The 19,943-nt window shown below is 37.5% G+C and overlaps 2 protein-coding genes across 2 annotated transcripts; both read right to left on the bottom strand.

Moving 5' to 3' along the window:
• Positions 1-2,809: 2,809 nt before the first annotated feature.
• LOC133742819 (uncharacterized) lies at positions 2,810-3,877 on the bottom strand. The gene has a single exon (XM_062170498.1). The coding sequence runs from the start codon at positions 3,862-3,864 to the stop codon at positions 2,842-2,844; it is 1,023 nt and encodes a 340-aa protein (XP_062026482.1). The 5' UTR covers positions 3,865-3,877; the 3' UTR covers positions 2,810-2,841.
• A 9,294-nt stretch (positions 3,878-13,171) lies between these two features.
• LOC133707184 (ferric reduction oxidase 7, chloroplastic-like) lies at positions 13,172-19,926 on the bottom strand. The gene is made up of 8 exons (XM_062132745.1): positions 19,628-19,926; positions 19,169-19,547; positions 16,346-16,580; positions 15,482-15,809; positions 15,134-15,383; positions 14,733-14,991; positions 14,190-14,634; positions 13,172-14,019 (listed from the first exon to the last, which is right to left on the bottom strand). Exons 1-8 carry the CDS (start codon positions 19,890-19,892, stop codon positions 13,850-13,852), a joined length of 2,331 nt encoding a protein of 776 aa, XP_061988729.1. The 5' UTR covers positions 19,893-19,926; the 3' UTR covers positions 13,172-13,849.
• Between the last annotated feature and the right edge of the window lie 17 nt (positions 19,927-19,943).

The following is a 19,943-nucleotide window of genomic DNA, read 5'->3' as shown; positions in this document are numbered from 1 at the left end:
ACAAATATTTCATCAGTTTACTTCATTTGTTCAAAGTCTGCAATTATATTGGTTCATTCCTTATTTGATACAAAAATTTTCAAATTATTATTTCTTTTTTTGGTCAAATACTTAAAAATGATTTTTTTTAAGTACTCATTATATGCTTGACTCTTTACCTATGTTTTCAACCAATTATACTACTAACTACTACGTATATGTTTTTATTTTTGTTGCAATTATTTATATATTGTAATCTTAGTTATCCTTATGCAAATCTCAATGTGAGATCATTTAGTTTAATTATTCTAAACTAAAACCCCATGGAAGCGCAAAAAAGTTTGGAAAAAGAATGAGAGTCGAGAGCTTTCTCTCTCGAAAACCTAGTGCAGCCTCCTTTGAGCTGCCTGCAGGGAGGCCCCCTTCACCTCTATCAGATCTCTCCGATTATCGGTTTGAGGCATCGTGGGCTCATTGGTTGGCAGTGCTATGTCTCAAGTTAGGGTTGCGACCATGGCATGGTAGATTTGGATTCGAGATCGGGCAGCGCCTACCTTCTTACAGTGATTGGAGGATCTTCGATGGCGGTACTGGGCAGCTTGCGGCGGTGCAAAGCGCTGTTTTGGCCTCGTTTTGGTGGATGGGATTGCTGGCGGCGCCAGTGATATGGCCAGCGTTGGTATCAACACCAAAGTCGATGGCTTGGCTGATCGGATTCTTAATCCAGGGAGGCTTCTGCCGTGCTCTCGGGTACGGTGGCTACGTTGGGTGGAGACGAAGCTGGGGGCGGCTGAAGGATGACGACCATATCTGGGTGCCCGGCGGTGGGTGCCCAAATCAGATTTGGTCTTCAGGAGGTTGGGCTGGTGTGGGGTCTACTTCACTACTCTGTTGGGCCAGATATCTCTATGGGCTTGGATTTGGGACCCTGGAGATTTTGTGCATGATGTTTGGTTCGATTACACTTTTTAGTGTTTCTCGATCTAGTATCTTGGTACCTAGCATTTGATTCCAATCTATTGCTATTTAAGTTTAGTTTCTCTGATTGTACACCAAATGAGGTCTTAGGCAATTAGGGTTACTCTAGTAAGGATTTAGGTAGTTGTTTGGATTTGTCTCCTGATGGCTAGGTCAAAAGTTGTGCTTATTTGTCAACAGTGAGGGTTACCTGTCATGTGTTTGGTAGCTTAGACCATCTAGTACTTTTGGTATGAGACAACATATGATGGACGTGTCTTCTGGCCATAGATAAATTAATGAAATTATCCCTTTCTCTAAAAAAAATACCCCATGGAAGCGCAGACGCTATCTCAACCCTAACTTTTTGAAGTATGGCTTTCAATGCTGCTGGAATGCAGTGACTCCTTGGCGATTAAGGTTGTCCCTTCCAAGCTCACGTGTCAGGTCAAATAGCAATTTCAATTGCTTCTCAGCTGCATCGAATTGCTTTCATTGTCAAGTTTCACAGGTGCTCCTCTCACTCCATGACGGTTCGGGGTTTGCATCTCTAATTGGTGGGCTACTTATGGGTAGGGATGAGCCTCACTCTTGTTGCCGTTGACAATTTGGTTCGGACCAAATATGGTGATCGGTGGATTCAAGTGAATAACAATTCTACTACTGGCTTCGATGGTGGCGGTGGTATGCAATGGCAGCGACTCAAAGATTTTTCGGCTATTAAGATTGAGAATGTTGATTTTTCGTATCTAAAACCTACAAAATGTTTATACATTAACATAATTAAAGTCTTGTAGGAGCTATTTATATTCAAATACAGAGTAATTAAGCAACAATTTATAAAAATGCACGAATGCACTCATATTCGTAAGAGTCCAGTAGATACATATAGTAGAAATAAAGTCACACATGCCATTTATTGTAGGACATAAGACAATCTGCCACCGTACCCTATAAAGACATATATAGCCTATTACCCTCTCCCACCACAATTCCCCAAATTTTTTTTTGCCGTATGGTCCATAGTCCAAGCCATATATGGCTTTCAATCAGGTAAGCCATCTGCATTTAATATTTTATTGTTTATTTCTTTTATTCCTCTTTTACCCCTCTTCATTCAACTTACAGAACTTTCATTCCATTTGTGTCCTTTTTCGGTTTTAATTACAATTTTCTTTTCTCGTGAAATTTTATTTCTATAAATTTGTCAATAATAAAAATTATACCATTGCGAAGTTCACATTTAGATCTTTCATTTGAGCCTAATATTGAATATATTTGGGATAAATTATTTTAATACATAATAATGAATTATGTTTTTATAAGAGATAATATATTATAAAATTTTGAAAATTACAATATGAAATAATGGCCTCTTCAAAACCTTCTCAAAGACTAGCTCTAAGCTCGGAAAAAGTACCACACACACTTACATAAAACAAAATAACAAAATGATAACATAAATATAAATAAAACTATTAATCACCACAGTTAGTATTCCGGCAGACTATCATTACTTCCTCCATGTTCTGGCATTCCTCCATATCCACCATGTGTATTGGATCCACTACTACCACCGAATTGCTGCACTCCAGCATGTGTACCATGTCAGTTCCATATATGATCAATCAATGCATTACGAAGTGCAATATGAGCCGACTTGTCTTTAATTTTCCTATGTCGAGCAAGGAACTCCTCGAACTGTGTAGTTTCATTAGTTACCAACTCAACAGATAATGCAGGGGCTGGGAAGTCATTTATTGGAGCACTTAGATCACGCTCATCTTCGATTATCATGTTATGCATTATGATGCATGTAGTCATTATATCATGTAAAACACATTTATTCCAAAAACGTGTTGGTCCCTTGACAATTGCCCAACGTGATTGAAGAACTCCAAATGCTCATTCAACATCCTTCCGACACGACTCTTGTTTTTTGGCAAACAATACTTTTTTTGGACCTTGAGGATCATGAATAGTTTGCACTAGTGTAGACCACTTAGGATATATACCATCGGCTAAATAATAACCGGTGTCATAATCTTTTTCTAGAATCTTATAATTAACGGGAGGAGATTTACCTTCCGCAAGATTTGCAAATAGGTGAGATGCTTCAAGCACATTGATGTCGTTGTTGGAGCCTGGTAAACCAAAATGTGCATGCCAGATCCACAGATCATAATCAGCTACTGCCTCGAGGATAATAGTTGGTGATCTACTACGCCCTGCATACATTCCTGCCCAAGCTGTTGGACAATTTTTCCAACGCCAATGCATGCAATCTAAGCCCCCTAACATTCCTGGGAACCCACGTTCTTCACATATATAAAAAAGTCTCGCAACATTCTCGGCGTTAGGTGTTCTTAGATAGCGGTTTCCAAAAACCTCTATAACAGCTCGACAAAACCTTTTCATACATCGAATTGCAGTAGACTCACCAATTTTTAAATATTCATCAAGGGCATCAGCTGGTACACCATATGCAAGCATTCGAAAAACAGCTGTAAATTTTTGCAAAGATGATAATCCGAGCTTACCAATACCATCGCATTGTTGCACAAAGAAATTATCGTGATCTTTGACGGCTTCCGCAATTTGATGAAATAAATTGTTGCTCATTCGAAATCGTCTGCGAAATTTGGCTTCTCCGAATCGCGGAACCTCAACAAAGTAATCCATGTATAGATTATATCCAGCTTCTTGTCGAGGACGATTAATAACTATATGGCCAGGAACTGCTCCTCTACGCCTCGATTCAGCCTCGTCGTCCTCATTGTCATCCAAATCCGTCAAGAGGTGATTATTATTCGCATACATGCGAAGCAATAAATCTTGCTCCTCATCAAATGAAGCCATGACCCGATAATAATAATCATCGGTTCCATTTGAAGACAAAGAGGATGATGATATTTGAGAATTACTCATAGTCGAAAATGGATAGAAGAGACTAAGATTGAACAAAGAGGAATGAAAACTGAAGGTATGGTTTTAAGTTTTTATAGAAAATGTGAAAGTTACCGTTATAATTAACCAAGCCGTTGGGAATTTTTGGAAAAAATAAAAAAAATAGCCGTTGCAAGATGTATAACAGAATGAGTTTGAATTATACCTTACTGCATTATGGCTTATGGTGGCAACAAGTATCAAAGATTCTCTACAATGATTACATGTGATAAGCCATATATGGCTATATAGCCTACCAATTAAAGGGTACGGTGGCAGATGCTCAAGTGACCTCGAGTACACTATGATATGAATTAATCAGTAATACCTTAGAAGAATAAATTTTTAGCTCAGTGAGTTTGAACACAAGTCTAATGCCTAACATCACAGTTCAGATTCTAGCAATGCCTTCAATTATAATCAAATTCAAATTCAAAATTTAGAGATAATTAGTTTACCTCAAATATGAATATTTATACAATCCAAATTTCATAAAGTTCCAAGTCCATAGAAGTTCGAGTTGGAAAAGCAAAATGAAAGAACACTAAAATAAAACGTGAATTATGCTCCAGCTTATGCTAATAATAATATAACCAACTTTTAATCTACTACCAACCATACTTAGCCAAGCTTTCTCACGCACCTCATGAAACCCTAAAAGTCCTCTTCTGCGTCTGATGGCGCGTCCTTACGACATTGTCGTTGGATGGGCTGCGTAGCCCTAACATTCCTCTGCTATCTTATAGATGAGTTAGAGCCTAGAGAATAAAGATGCAGGACGTCTAGCTAGATCGACCCCCATCTGGTCTATCTTTGGTCTGAAGATGGAGGTTGGTGAAATGGCGGCGCCGGTGGAGTCGAGCACAATGGGGTAGCGAGATGGAGGATGGCGTTTGCAGAGATGAGCTGGGGATTGCAGTGGTTTCTCACAATCGAGTACGCGCCTATGTCTGGCTTCTTGGACTAGCTATCAGTGGATGGTTGGTGATCGATGTTGCTGATCATCTTGAGCCTGATCTATGTTAGATGCAGTGCGTGTGTCTGGCGGTAGGAAAAGATGGCCTATGGCCAAGTAGTGTTTTGCTATGGTTGTGGTCAGAGGGTGATGGTGTTGGCCAAGCTTCACTGGAGCTTACATCTTACTGGACTTTCTAGTGACTTTGGGACTGGGAATTAGTCATAGGCTTCGTTCGTTTATTTTCTGACTTTTTTTTTTTTTGTCCAACTTGATGATATATGTCTTCGAAAGAATTTTTCTAGGAGTTCTTTATTGTACCACAAGTGTGTACCTAGACTTTTGGGAATTCTGTAGTTAGTTGGATATTTTCTGATGCAACTCTTCCTTGTAGGCTCATTTTGTTTGAATAAACATATATAAAAGAATAAGCGATATTTGTTAGTTATTCTAGTTGCTTGGCTTTCATAGCTATATGTTAGAGCCTAAGATAATATACATGTGCCGTAATGGCTATCGATTGATAAGTAATGAAAATTATCTATTTATTAATTTAAAAAAAAAAAATCATACAACAACCAACTGTAAGATCAAATATGGACATAACACATATCATCATAAAGTAATTGATGATTAGCTTAATATCAATCCTAGTTTAACATGGATACAAACAGTAAATCATTACTAGTGACTTAATGCAGTAGTGTATCAATTCATTAAGGATAGTAATCCATTGCTTAGTCTACAAGAAAGGCTACAAGTTGTGATACATTAGGAATCTAACAGTGAAACCTAAACCAACAAGGAATGCTTTAATGGGAAGCTTCTTGAGGTTTAAGTCTCATATATATACAGATGAATTGGTCCCTGATTACTACCACTACTATTGCATAAGTTATGTCCATTGAGAAGCAAGTTGGTAAGTAACAGAAGACCACATTCAGTGATCGAGTTAAGCAGTTGCATAAGATGGAATCCATGTCTGTTATTGCTGAAGGTAAGCCTTAATCCTTTTATGATTGTTGTGCATATGTTGTGAGCATGTAATTATGGTTTTACAATTGGTATCAGAGCATAGGCTCACAAATATGAAAAATCGTTTTAGGGTTTTGCAAAACAAACATAAAATTTTTTAAGGGTTTTTGCTTTACGGGTCAAGTAACTGATCAGGTTACTGACCAAGTCACTGGTCATGTAACTGATCAGGTACCTGACCAATTAAGTAACTGACCAAGTAATTGGTCAGGTACCTGATCAAGGTAAGTTACTTAAGTCGACTGCTGCATCTGGTTAATTATAAAATTCACGCTTCCGCTATGATTTTTTAGCAGCAAATTGGGGAAAAAGAAAAAACAGGTTTTTCTGTGAAATTGATTTTGATTCATAGCATGATAATTGCGTTTTTGATTGTGCTCGAGAACCCTAGTTGCATTCTCGGCGTGCGTTAGGCTAGAGTAGATGGTGACCGGATGAAATTTACAATTTCTTGATTGTTCTGTGGTTTCTTGGAATCGAATCAATTTTGGTTATGCTTGAATATGCATGTTGAATTGATTGATGATATGGTATTGTATCTGTGATTGTGTAAAATTGTATGAAGAACAAAAATCTCCCAGATTTTGTTTACACGTTGTTAAAGTTGACAGATACAAGAGCTTAATTTTCTTACAAGGATAAATCTGGATAGAATGTAAAGTAAAAGAGCTCATATGTTTTGTGGTTTTCTGTTGGCATAAGTGATTATGATGCACAAAGCATCCTTCATTGATGTTGGCAGAAAACATTGATCAGGTATGTGTAACTGGTCAAGTAACTGACCAACCAAGTAACTGTACCTGATCAAGTAACAAAACTGAAATTGTGTTTTGTGTTTTAAAACTATGCTTCAGTTTTATCTTCCAAAGAAGTGGTTAAGTATGGTTTTAGAATACAAAACAGCAGTATGCATGCTTGATGAAAATAAATACGGATACTTAGAAATTTTTCTTCTGTCTAAAGATGTGGATAAATTTCTTTGGATAACTTGTTTTCATTGAACATGGCATATTGATAAAGAACTCCAGGATGTTATGCTTCTGCTCAAAAGTGTTGCTTAACATTGTTTTTTGTTATGGACTGACATGAATGCAAGTATGGTTTGTTTAGGTTTTCTGTATGTTCTTGTTTTGATTGCTTAAAGCTAAATAAAACACAGAAAACTTAAAGTTATTTTCTTTACAAAATTGAGAACTCACATGAATTTTGTTTTGCTCCTTAGGTAACTCTTACATGAACTTAAACAGTGTCTTGATGTTAACTGGAACAAATTATAGAGCTTGGCTAGACTCCGTAGAAAACTACATGGGAATGCATGAAAACATAGACTATTGCTTCACTGAGGACAAGCCTGAAGAGTTAACTGAAAAGAGCACTAAGAAGGAAACTGATCTTTACAAGAAGTGGCATAGATCCAATAGAATGGCTAAGAACCTCATTCGAATCTCTATGTCTAAGACTGTCAGGGGAAGTATTGAAGAGCCTGAGCTAGCATCAGATTTTCTGGAACACATAGGTACTAAGTTTAAAGAAAGTGAAAAAGCAGAAGCAGCTAGACTGACTAAAGAGTTTCATGATTTGAAGTACATGGGTTCAGGGGGAGTTAGAGAGCATATTATGAAGATGATCAATATAAATGGCAGACTTAGGGAACTCTTGATGGGGGTTAGGGATTAGTAGGTAGTGCATTATGCACTACATTCCTTGCCGAACAGTTTTAGTCATCTTAGGACCAGTTACAACTCTCAAAAGGGAAACTGGACTCTAGATGAACTTATATCCATCTGTGTGGATGAGGAATCTAGGATCAAGGAAGAAAAGGAACCTACTACGACCATTAACCTTATTGAGAAGCCTAAAAGGAAAAAGCCCCAGAATAAGCTCAAGCCTATCAAAGCCATAACTAAGAGTTCAACAGCTGCAGTGGCCAAGGAAAACAGGCCATTCAGGTTCAAGTGCTACTTTTACAAAAGAGTAGGACACATGAAAAAGGACTGCACTGGCTATAAAAATTGGTTAGCCAAAAAGGGTAAAAAAATTTCTAATACAGTTTTTTCCTTAGAAATTAATCTTATAAATGTTGAACCATAGTCTTGGTGGATAGATTCAGGCTCACCTATTCATATTACTAATTCTTTGCAGGGATTCATAAGGAGGAGAATCCCAAAAAGTGATGAAGTGAACCTGTGTGTAGGCAATGTCATGAGAGTGGCAGTCAAGGCTATTGGAACCTTAAAGCTCGATTTAGGATTAGGAAAATTGTTAGTTCTGGACAATGTTTTTTATGTACCTTCCATGAGAAGGAATTTGGTTTCAGTTTCTCTTTTAGTAAAATCTGGTTGTAGACTTGTTATGGATAGTAATGGAATTCTTATTTCTAAAAATTCTGTTCAAATTGGTTCTGGTGTTATTATGAATGATTATTTACAATTAAATTGTTCAATGGCTCAACAAGAAATTTTACTTGTTGAAAATAACACAAACAGTACTAGCACTTTAACAGGTGTTAAAAGAACCAAACTAAATGAAAAGTCTGCATTTTTATGGCCTAGAAGACTCGGCCATGTTCAAAAGACAGACTGAAAATTTTGGTGAAAAACAACATCCTAAATGAACTTGATTTTTCTGATCTAACAGACTGTGTTGAATGCTTTAAGGGAAAAATAACTAATACTAGAAAGAAGACTGCATATAGAAGCCAAAATTTATTAGAACTCATACACACTGATATATGTGGACCATTTAGGCATCAAACTATCTGTGGGAATGTGTATTTTATCACATTCATTGATGACTTTTCTAGATACAGTTATATTTATCTACTTTCAGAAAAGGCACAAGCATTGAAAGAAAGATTTTAAGTCTGAGGTAGAAAATCAACTAGAAAAGAAAATTAAAACAGTGAGATCAGATAGAGGGGGTGAGTTCTATGGCAAGTACACTGAATCCGGCCAACAAAAGGGTCCATTTGCCTTGTTTTTGCAAGACAATGGAATTAAAGCTCAATATACAACACCCTATAACCCACAACAGAATGATGTTGCAGAGAGAAAGAATAGGACCCTTTTGAACATGGTTAGATGCATGATGTGTACAACTGGTTTGCCAAAATTTTTGTGGGGTGAGGCTTTAAAAACTATAAATTATATTTGCAACAGGACCCCTAGTAAGGCTATAAAAAAGACTGCTTTTGAGCTTTGGTGTGGCAGAAAACCTAGTCTTCATCACTGCCATGTTTGGGGATGTCATGCAGAAGCTAGGATTTATAATCCAAGCTTGAATAAACTTGATCCTAAGACAGTTAGTTGCTATTTTATAGGTTATCCAGATAAATCTAAAGGCTATAAATTATATTCTGCTCATCATTCACCTAGAATTTTTGAAACACATCAAGTAAAGTTTCTAAGTGAAAAAGTTCACAATACAAACCTTGAGGATTTAACCTCAGATTTTGAGGAAATTGTGTCGGATGAGAATGTAAGTGTTGTGTTGCCTTTAGAACAAGATGTAACTGATCGAGTCACTAGTCGAGTAACTAACCACGTAACTATCCCTGATCAAGTAACTGGTCATGTAACTGGTCAAGTAACTGACCATCTAACTGACCAAGTAACTGCACCTGGTCATGTAACTGACCATGTAACTGACCAAGTAACTGTACCAGGTCAAGTAACTGGTCACGTAACTAGTCAAGTAACTGATCCAGTACCTGAACAAATCCCTATTGAAGAACCTCAAAATCATCCAGTAGCTCAGCCTAGAAGATCACAGAGAGCAAGAAAACCAACTTATGGGGGGGGGGGGGGGGAGGGGGAAGAGAGTGACTACATTGTTTATGTGCAAGAAGCAGAAATTGAAATGGACTGTGCAGAGGACAATGATCCAACTACATTTAACCAGGCTATTGAAAGTAATGAATCTCACCAATGACAGCTAGCAATGGAAGCAGAAATTGATTCCATGAGCCAAAATGCAGTTTGGGAATTAGTTGAACCTGACCCTAATCAGAAATCTATAGGTTGTAAATGGGTTTTCAAAACCAAAAGAGATGCAAATGGCAATGTAGAGAGACATAAAGCAATATTAGTTGCCAAGGGTTTTACACAGAAGGAGGGCATTGATTTTACTGAGACTTTTTCTCCAGTTTCTACAAAAGACTCGTTTAGGATAATCATGGCTTTAGTTGCTCATTTTGATATGGAGTTGCACCAGATGGATGTTAAGACAGCCTTGTTGAATGGTGAACTAGATGAAGTGATTTATATGAGGCAGCCAGAAGGTTTTGTGCAAGGTGGAAGTGAAAACTTAGTATGCAGGTTAAGAAAATCAATTTATGGCCTAAAACAAGCTTCTAGACAGTGGTACAAGAAATTTGATTCTGTGATTTCTACTTTTGGATTTACAGAAAATCTTGTTGATAAGTGTGTTTACTTGAAGACAGTTGGGAACAATTTTATTTTCCTAGTTCTCTATGTGGATGATATACTTTTGGCTAGCAGTAACATTAAACTGCTTAAAGACACTAAGAGCTTTCTGTCAAATAATTTTGACATGAAAGACTTAGGAGAAGCATCCTATGTACTAGGTATTGAGATTAAAAGAGATAGAGCACAGAGACTACTTGGTTTGTCTCAACAGAATTATATTACCAAAGTTTTAAAGAGATTTGGTATGGAAAAGTGTGCAGCTGGAGAAGTTCCCATGTCCAAAGGTGATAAGTTAACCAAGAAGCAGAGTCCTAATAGTGATGTTGAGAAAGAAATTATGGAGTCAAAGCCTTATGCTAGACTTGTAGGAAGTCTCATGTATGCACAAGTCTGCACTAGGCCAGACTTGTCTTTTGCAGTAGGGATTTTATCGAGATTCCAGTCTAATCCAGGCCATGAACATTGGGTAGCTGGGAAGAAAGTGTTGAGATACCTGCAGAAAACTAAAAGTCATATGCTAGTTTATAGGCAAGTGGAGGATCTGAAACTTGTTGGATTTTCAGATTCTGATTTCGCAGGGAATTATCCAGACTCCAAGAAGTCAACTTGTGGATACGTGTACATGCTAGCAGGAGGTGCAGTTTCTTGGAAAACCATGAAGCAAACTCTAGTTTCAACCTCCACCATGCAAGCTGAATTTATTGCAGTATATGAAACTGTGTGTGAAGGACTTTGGATCAGGAATTTCTTGATGCAGACCAAAGTGTTAAGTCACATTGTGGCAGACACACTTGTGATTTATTGCGATAATGAAGCAGCAGTTTTCTTTAGCAAGAACAGTAAAAGATCAAATAATTCTAAGCATATTGATTTAAAGTATTACAGTGTTAGAGAAAGGGTTAAGCATGGTGAGATAGCTGTTTTGAGCATTGACACGAATTCACAGCTAGCAGACCCCTTCACCAAGGCCTTGTCAGTAGCAGCATTCCAGAAGCATACAACCAGCATTGGAGTTTTAGCTAATCTAGATGCTTAGGTTCAGTAGAGAGTTAATCCAGTTGGAGCAATTTAAATTTCTAAGGTTTTTGAGTTCTTGTATTTTTAGTTGTGATCTTTTGACTTTATTTATCACAACTTATTTGTAATGACAGATTTTATTATTAATAAATTTTGAGGTATTTTCAGATTTTGGTTATTGCTGCAGTTTTTTGTTGAATGTTCTGAAAATTATCGATTTTGTGTTTAAAGTTATACTTGCTATCAGATGGCTTAAATCATGTGAAGCATGATGATAAGGTTCAAGCAATATTTTTAAGCCATCAGTGTTCAGTGAATTTGCTTGAGTTTCTGGTTTTAGAAACATAAAGTAGGACCTAATATATGTTTACTTGTTGATACACATTAACATATATTGTATCACTTCTGGTTGAACATATGTGGATTGCAGAATCTTGTGTTAGTGGTTTTGAAACTCTGCTTTTTTGTTAAAATGTATACTGTTTCTTGCTCTACATAAGTAATTGTGATCTGACCATGTTGGAATGGATTTTCTATTTGAGTTTGTTATTTGGCGCGCACTTCAGTAAGTTAAGTAGGTTTTGATGTCCTCTGGTGCAAATCATCGAGCATGATATGTGTGAGTCCAAGGGGGAGATTGTAAGATCAAATATGGACATAACACATATCATCATAAAGTAATTGATGATTAGCTTAATATCAATCCTAGTTTAACATGGATACAAACAGTAAAACATTACTATTGACTTAATGCAGTAGTGTATCAATTCATTAAGGATAGTAATCCATTGCTTAGTCTACAAGAAAGGCTACAAGTTGTGATACATTAGGAATCTAACAGTGAAACCTAAACCGACAAGGAATGCTTTAATGGGAAGCTTCTTGAGGTTTAAGTCTCATATATATACAGATGAATTGGTCCCTGATTACTACCACGACTATTGCATAAGTTATGTCCATTGAGAAGCAAGTTGGTAAGTAACAGAAGACCACATTCAGTGATCGAGTTAAGCAGTTGCATAAGATGGAATCCATGTCTGTTATTGCTGAAGGTAAGCCTTAATCCTTTTATGATTGTTGTGCATATGTTGTGAGCATGTAATTATGGTTTTACACCAACTTAATAGCGCCTCCGGCGTAGTATCAAAGGGGGATCCCGCTATGTCTACGTATTTGATTGTACAATGAGTAGGTCTTTTTCTATGTACCACTGTGGGTACTACCACTATCTTCTTGTCTGTCTAGATGACAGCGGAAGAGTATGTAATAGCCTATTCTGGCTTATGAATATATTTTTTCGCCCGCGGGCGCTTCAGAAAAAAAAACTTAATTTCTTTTTTAATGCAAGTTCTTTTGCCAAATATATATATATAACCATCTTAGTTGATTATAAATATTAGTAGTTATTCTAATCTCTTGCTCCACATTTAATGGTAATCTCTTGCTCCACATTTTACACACGGTGAAACAAGCTTTTAAAATTTGACCAAATACTAATTGTACTTCTGTACTATACCAAACAAGCTAGCACCAAACAATCAGCAAAGTTGAGCTCCTGTGATTGTCTTAGCTCACATATAATTGAGCAAACAAATGCTCAACCTATCAAAGACTCAACTTCCAAGCAATTCTAGATAAGCTTTTACTCCTTCCAGTTATACCTATAATTGGTCCAAAAAAAGAAAAATAGTACAATTAACGTTAATAATCACAAAGATCCATATGCAACCAATATTTCTAACTCACCTTGCAACAAGAAGCTAGGATGCCTGCAGCACGGGGCTCATACACACTAGAAGGTCAGCCAACCAAGTAGCCCACCTATCAGCTCAGGATGCAATGCAATTACAATGTAATTCTATTTTCTAAGATGTTGCCCCTCTGTCTGTGGAGAGTGCGTTGAATTTCGATTGTAATGTTGTCTAATCAATGAAACAACTTTATTCCTCTCAAAAAGAGAAAAAAAACAAAAAACAAAAAAAAGAAGAAGCTAGAAGCTAGGCTGCCAACCAAGTTGTCCATATTCTAGCTCAAGATGCAATGCATTTACATTGTTATTCTACTTGGTTGTTGCACCTCCGTCTGTGGAGAGTGCTCTGAATTTAGATTGTAATTAATGCTGATTAATCAATGAGAATCAATTTCATTCCCCTCAAAACAAAGAAGCTGGGTTCACGTTTTAGGTACAGCAAGGTTATTGACTATGAAAGTTCAAAGCCAGCCTCAACTTGACCATTAGAACACCAACGCTTTAAAGCTCCACATTTTGGCAATCTTGGAGAAGACATAAGATTTCCAATGCTTGGTACGAGCGAAGATTCCTCTACCCACCAGAGTGGGTGAGCAGAAGCCAAAGGAAAACTCGCAACATTCCCAAGATAATTACCAACAACACTATGAACTATTGTCATGATCTTGAGAGTAGTGAATCAAACAACTAAAACCCTAATATTGCTGCAATATTGAGAGTTTATAGCTTCTAGTTAAGCTAATTGAGTACTTCAAACAATAAAGATAGAGGGGGCAAGGTATATTACAGACTAAAGCTATGGCTGTTGAAATGGTAGATAGGATCTCCAGATTGTCTTCTTATACTTTGTGACCTGATTTCTTTAGCTACACTTGATTGAAGAGTTGGAGGACCACACACAATGACACCCACATCAACATGGCCCCAATTCTTTGATACGCTTCCAAAAATTTCTGCAGTAGAAAATGTTCAAAATATGCTTTAGTTGTAAAACAATGTAGCTATAGGACATTGTACGTTTCAAACTATCAAAATCATTGATGAAAAGTAACTCTCTATTTGCAGCTCTGTGTTTTTGGAATTGGTGCATCTTTCAGGGAGTTTACTGTATTCACTAAAGTACCTTTAAAGTCTGGCCTTGCACCATAACGAATGCTCCTGGTTAAACTTGCAGGACTTTCCTGGTGTGCAACATTGTGAGTTACAGTTTCTGTGTGCTCAATCTTACCAAAATTTGATTCATCATCCTCACATTTTTCCTCTGCTGAAGTTCTTTTCTCCGAAAGATGCCATAAACAAACCACCAGACCACCAAAGATGAAGACACTTGCGACCATACAGGCTAAGAATAGAAATCCTTTGTATGACCATGAAGTTATATCAAAGGGGTTGATGTAGAAGAAATCCAACAAACCCAACAAGATGACAAAGCCTAAAGTAGATGAGATAACATACAGGCAAGACCATACATTATGTCCAGTACCAACCAAAACGGACATTCCAGACCTTTTGGACATGGGACATAGATCAGAAAAATCTGCAGTACTATTTCCAACTTCACCATGTTCCTACAAATAACAATTACATGCAAAAACTTGGATAAATTAAAACTAACAAATATATATAGAAAGAAAGCGAACCAAATTAAGTATGGAGGGGAACGTACCGAGGGAAATTCAGACTCCCGAGTAACGTAAATATGGGCCTGAAGATTTAGTTTATTAGAGAAAGATGGACAGATAGTTGAGTCCATGCCAATGGTTGAAAGAAGAGAAAGCTCATCTGATCTTTTGACTGTCCAGACAAGTAAAATATTTCTTGGTAGGCAAGGTTTTCCTTCCTTAACAGAGTGGAGAATGTCACTTAAGACAGCCAAGAAAGGTGAAATCCCAATGCCACCTGCTACTAAGATGAGATTTTCATACCTGAGAGAGAGCAAAACAAAATATCAAGTCATTATTCCTTATGCTAGCTATTTAGTATAAAAACTAACTTGCCAAACCAGTACTGATTAGATAAGAAACATATACGATTGAATGAATGAGAATTACGAAAGAGAGTACATACATCATGTGGTACGGTTTCTCATGCCCGTAAGGACCCTCAACAGAAATTGTTAACTTTGTGCAAGGTAGCTCCAAATTTTTCAAGACAGAATCTCTTAGCTTTTCAGTCCATTTCCCAATAGCCTTTATCAAAACAGATATATGATATTTACCATCCATAGGACTGGACGAAACACTGAAAGGATGCCATTGTAGCCATGATAGCTCCCAAATTCGAACAAAGACAAAACTGAGGGCATTGTACCGCAAACCTGAAAGACTCATATAGTCACTCATGTATACAGTTATACACGGAACATATATAAAACAAATACAGGTACATGTGAAGATGAAGAACATTAAATTTTACTTTCAGGTTTTGCGAGGACCAACTCTACAGTTCCACATGGAAGGCACTTGGCTGAAATTATATCAACACTCTTTCGTGATTGACAGAACCTCAGAAAACGATCAAGAACAAAAATAAATATGGGGCCTGCAGCTGTAGGAAAAACGAGATAACCAATGTGCAAAGCCAAAAAGACCACGAAGATGATGTATAGCTGATGAGTGTAGAGGAACAACTCAAAATTCCGCTTTCTGACCGGAGGAAGTGTTGTGATCCACATCAACAGACCAACACTAAGACTAATTGATCCTGCAAGATTGGCAACACCAGTATCCTTCCACTCCAATATCTGCATCAATTTAGAAAGAAAAAAATATATGAAAAATTTATCAGTTAAACATGTCAACGTTCTCTGCTCTTTTATGGTCCTCTGCCCATTCAATTGATATATCAAGACACTAAAATGGATTTTCCTAACTTCGTACCAGGCACCAAGCATGTAAGTAGTATTATCACATAAATGATAGCCTTAACTAGTCTTCAATACTTCACTTTTCATAAATTCATTTCATATTATGTACCTAGTATTGATTTATGCAGTAGTCTTTTCAATGACATATTTCACATATGAACTTTTCTCACAATCTCAGAGCATGCTAACCATATAATGTAATTTGCAGTCTTTAATGTCTATTGCATAAAAAGATACATGTATACTACTGTTTAAGCATGGAAATGATTTGAACCTTTAAAGTTTAATTGCAAGCAATTAAAGGTTAATTAATTCCCACAATCAATCAATCTGCATGTACATGGCTACTAACACATGCTTATCGCTTGCTCAATTGCTACGGCAAGTTTCTAAATCTGGAATGGACCACTCACTTGACTAAAGAAACAACCCTTAGTTGTCCATATCAATACATATAATAGGCCGTGGGTAGCAAAGAGCAGCATTGCGAGATTTCCCAGCCACACATGATACCTCGTAGCATGCTCCAAAGGAATATTTATAAGGCGAAATAGAACTGATCCCCTTGCAACCGGCAGGAACAAAAATGTCAAGCAAACCAAGCCAATCTGTCCAAGATTACGCGCCAAATTGTGCAGAAACATTAATCTGGCAAGTTCAGTAAAAGAGGAAACTGATCATCAGCTGAAGAAACCAATCTTCAAACTGAAGAAAAGGATTACATATATTTCACGTCATGCAAACTATGAAGAACATTAATATTGGATGCAGTATCTCTTAGACTACTAAATTTTATAGAAAATTAAACACAGTGTCATTTTGAAACTTAGATTAGCCATAAGGCCACCAAAATGTTTTTGTACACATAAGGCCACTTTTATCTTAAAATTATTTCCTTCCTGACAATTTTGCCCTTCGTGTGGAAAAAAACTGACTCCATCGAAGTCTCTCACCAAAACGAAAGAAATTCTCTCTCTCTCTCTCTCTCTCTCTCCCCCGACAAGAAAACCCTTTCTCACCATCTTGCTCAGCTCCGGTAGCTCCCTACCTCACCATCTCGCTCAGATCCGGCGGCACCCTTCCTCAACGCCATCGCCGATTCTGTCGCCGATTCCATCTCCATTACCTTTCTAAGTCAAAGCGGACCCGAACGGAGACGCGCCGGAGTAGATTCTCACCATCTCCGCGCACGAGGACAACGTCGCCGGAAAATGGCTCATCGAGGTCCTTAAATCCACCGCCTCTAACACCAATCCGGCTATCTCACGATCCCGCAGCGTAAGGCGAGAAGGATGAAGGTGAAGCTGATCTGATCGGCGTCTTCGATACCGCCGCGTCGTTCAACTCCGGCGACCTTACGCTCCTCGTCGAGATACGAGGTCGTCGAGCGGATTCCAGATCCCAGCTTGAGCGGATTCTAGATTGCGTTCGTCGTCGAGCCCGAGCGCAATCGGCCCTAATTCGTCATCGTCGTCGAGCTTCAGGTTTACCTTCTGTTTCCAGATCGCATCAGCCTAGAATTATTTGATTTTTGAACATTCGGAGCTTATGGAATTCTTAAGTTTGATTTACTGAGTATTTGGATTCCGAATTTCTTCAGTTTGATTTGCTGTAAGAATAAATTGAGAAACCTCTATATGATTACAAATTGTTTAGAGTGATTGGAATAGTTAAGTTTGATGTTCAAGATTTAAGTGAATTTGTGATGGAGTCATGGAGTAATTACTTGAAGATTATGTTAGTTTGGATTTGTAATTATGGGATTAGTGACGGGTTTACAGGAATATGTGGGAAGGCTTCAGTTGTGCGCTAGTTTTGAAGGAGCGAATTTTTCGAATTTGTATCAGTGTTTATAAGCAGAATTCCAATAGTTGATGTGTATTCGATGTCGTAGAATTACTGAGTGGCTGTTGTGTCATCGTAAGAGACTTGCGTTAGATCATCAAGTGCGGCCAAAACTCTCTCTGCTTATCTAAGATGCGGTTTCAATGTTGGTAAGAGTAGCTTTCAGAGTTGGTGAGAGTAGCTTTAGGAGTTGGTGAAAGTAGTTTTTTATTGTTGGTGAGAATAGTTTTTGATGTTGATGTGTATGATTGTAGCTTTTGGCGGTGGTGATAGTAGTTCTTAGCGTTGGTGAGAGTAGCTTTTGTTGGTGGTGAATGTAGCTTTTTTGCGGTAGTGATAGTAGTTTTTTGCGTTGGTGAGAGTAGCTTTTGTTTATGGTGAGAGTAGTTTTTGATACTGGAGTAGCTTTTGTTTATGGTGAGAGTAGTTTTTGATACTGGAGTAGCTTTTTAGTGTTGGTGAGAGTAGGTCGCTGGTATTGGTGACAGTAACTTTTATTGTTGGTGAAAGTAGCTTTTGGTGTTAGTGAGAGCAACTTTTGCTGTTCGTGAGAGTAGTTTTCTGTTACTGGTGAGAGTAGCGTTTGTTGCTGGTGAGAGTAGCTTTTAGTGTTGGTGACAGCAGTTTTTGTTAGTGGGGATGATAGCTTTTGGTTTTAGGTAGCATAGGTCTTTTTGGCCGGAGTTGGCCGGAGACCTCACCGGAGAGGAGAGAGAGGATGATTGTTAACTTTTTACTCTAGTGGCATTTATGTAAATATATTAATTTTTATATCCAAAATTTAACACATTTTTTATTCTAGTGGTCTTATGAGGGAAAAAAATAATTGGTGGCCTTATGGCTAAAAGAACATTCAAATTACTAATTAACCCTAAATTTTATGCATTATGCTGACAATTAACATTGAATACTATATAGTACCTTCCTATATTACCTCGATCTCACCATTAGTATAGAATTAGAAAACTGCATGCAGGTTGGCATGTTTGTGGATCGAAACATGAAAATAAACCTTTTTGAAAGTGTTAAGTCTCTCCTTTGGAGAAAAAGATATAAAAGATATATATCTCCGTTCTCCCCTTCATATAGACCCAAAAAAGAAAAGGAAGAGAAGGGAAAGCAAATTAATCCCATCAACAAGAAATGGTTTACAGCACCTACTCATGAAGCAGTACGTTGACCAAAAAATGGCAATTCATATTTAATCTAAATATGAATTGCCATTTTTTCTTTTTCAGTAGGAATTAATTTGTTTATAAGTTAAAAATATGCCATCAATTTTAAGAATATGAATTGTATAGCTAATATGTTTAATACCTCCCATTCGTATAGCTTTTCAAGTGTAAAAAACCCTGCCAGAAAAAAACATGGTTCTGTACGTTAGTATGTACCTTGTTTCTCCAAGGCTCAAATCACCATAGGTGGCTAACAGCTCAAAGTTCACTACTGTGAATGCATACAGATCCCAGAGAACAAATACAACAAAGAGAATAATGCCGATCAATTCGGCAGCAGAGACAACTCCAAATGGTCCATCCACCAGAACAGGAAAGGACCATAAGTTGAATCGAGGGGGCTTGTCCTTCTTCCTGTAGTAGATTAATGTGCTTTTTAACGAACACAAGATAGGCGGCGTACAATTCCGGTCTTTAAGAGTATTGCATGCATACTCTTGAAGCTGTTGTTCTTCTTCCCCAACAATAATGATATATGGAAAAGCAAGTATAGCGATAGCCAAAATTGGACCGCTGTGTAACAGCAATACACTCCCTGCCATTAATTAATAATCAAAACAAGTTAGCCATCTGAAAAAAAAAAAAATTAAAAAAAAATTAGAGATTAATATATACCACTGTCTCCAAATAGAGTTCCACCAGTAGCAGCAAGCCAATCATTAGATAGAGTAGTCCCAAGATCCGTAGGTATTAATAAAAAGTGAACAACCCATGCAATGAAAATTAACCACATTGTAAATTTGAGAACCCATTTCGACAATGACAAAAAGAAGCGGTTCTTGTTCCCGCCATTTGAACAAGGAGCTACATCGGCAGCGGAGTTGGAAAGAAGCGGCTGATATAGACGAGCAGAGAGTACTTCTGATTCACCATTGGCCATGACCGGCCGGAACTGAAGTTTTGGGGTTGGGAGTTGTCCATGCAATTGTGT

Source organism: Rosa rugosa, chromosome 4 (genome assembly GCF_958449725.1).
Source record: "Rosa rugosa chromosome 4, drRosRugo1.1, whole genome shotgun sequence".
NCBI lineage: Eukaryota > Viridiplantae > Streptophyta > Magnoliopsida > Rosales > Rosaceae > Rosa > Rosa rugosa.
Note: the sequence above shows the minus strand (reverse complement) of the source record. Positions and strands in the feature narration are given on the sequence as shown.

What these genes read in the sequence shown, in the direction of transcription:
- LOC133707184 (XM_062132745.1), bottom strand. Translation starts at nt 19,892, where the DNA reads ATGGCCAATGGTGAATCAGAAGTACTCTCTGCTCGTCTATATCAGCCG. An exon ending in AACTCTATTTGGAGACAGTG is followed by an intron (nt 19,548 to 19,627) that starts GTATATATTAAT and finishes AATTAATGGCAG; the next exon opens with GGAGTGTATTGCTGTTACAC. An exon ending in TTGAGCCTTGGAGAAACAAG is followed by an intron (nt 16,581 to 19,168) that starts GTACATACTAAC and finishes TGAACTTGCCAG; the next exon opens with ATTAATGTTTCTGCACAATT.
- LOC133742819 (XM_062170498.1), bottom strand. Translation starts at nt 3,864, where the DNA reads ATGAGTAATTCTCAAATATCATCATCCTCTTTGTCTTCAAATGGAACC.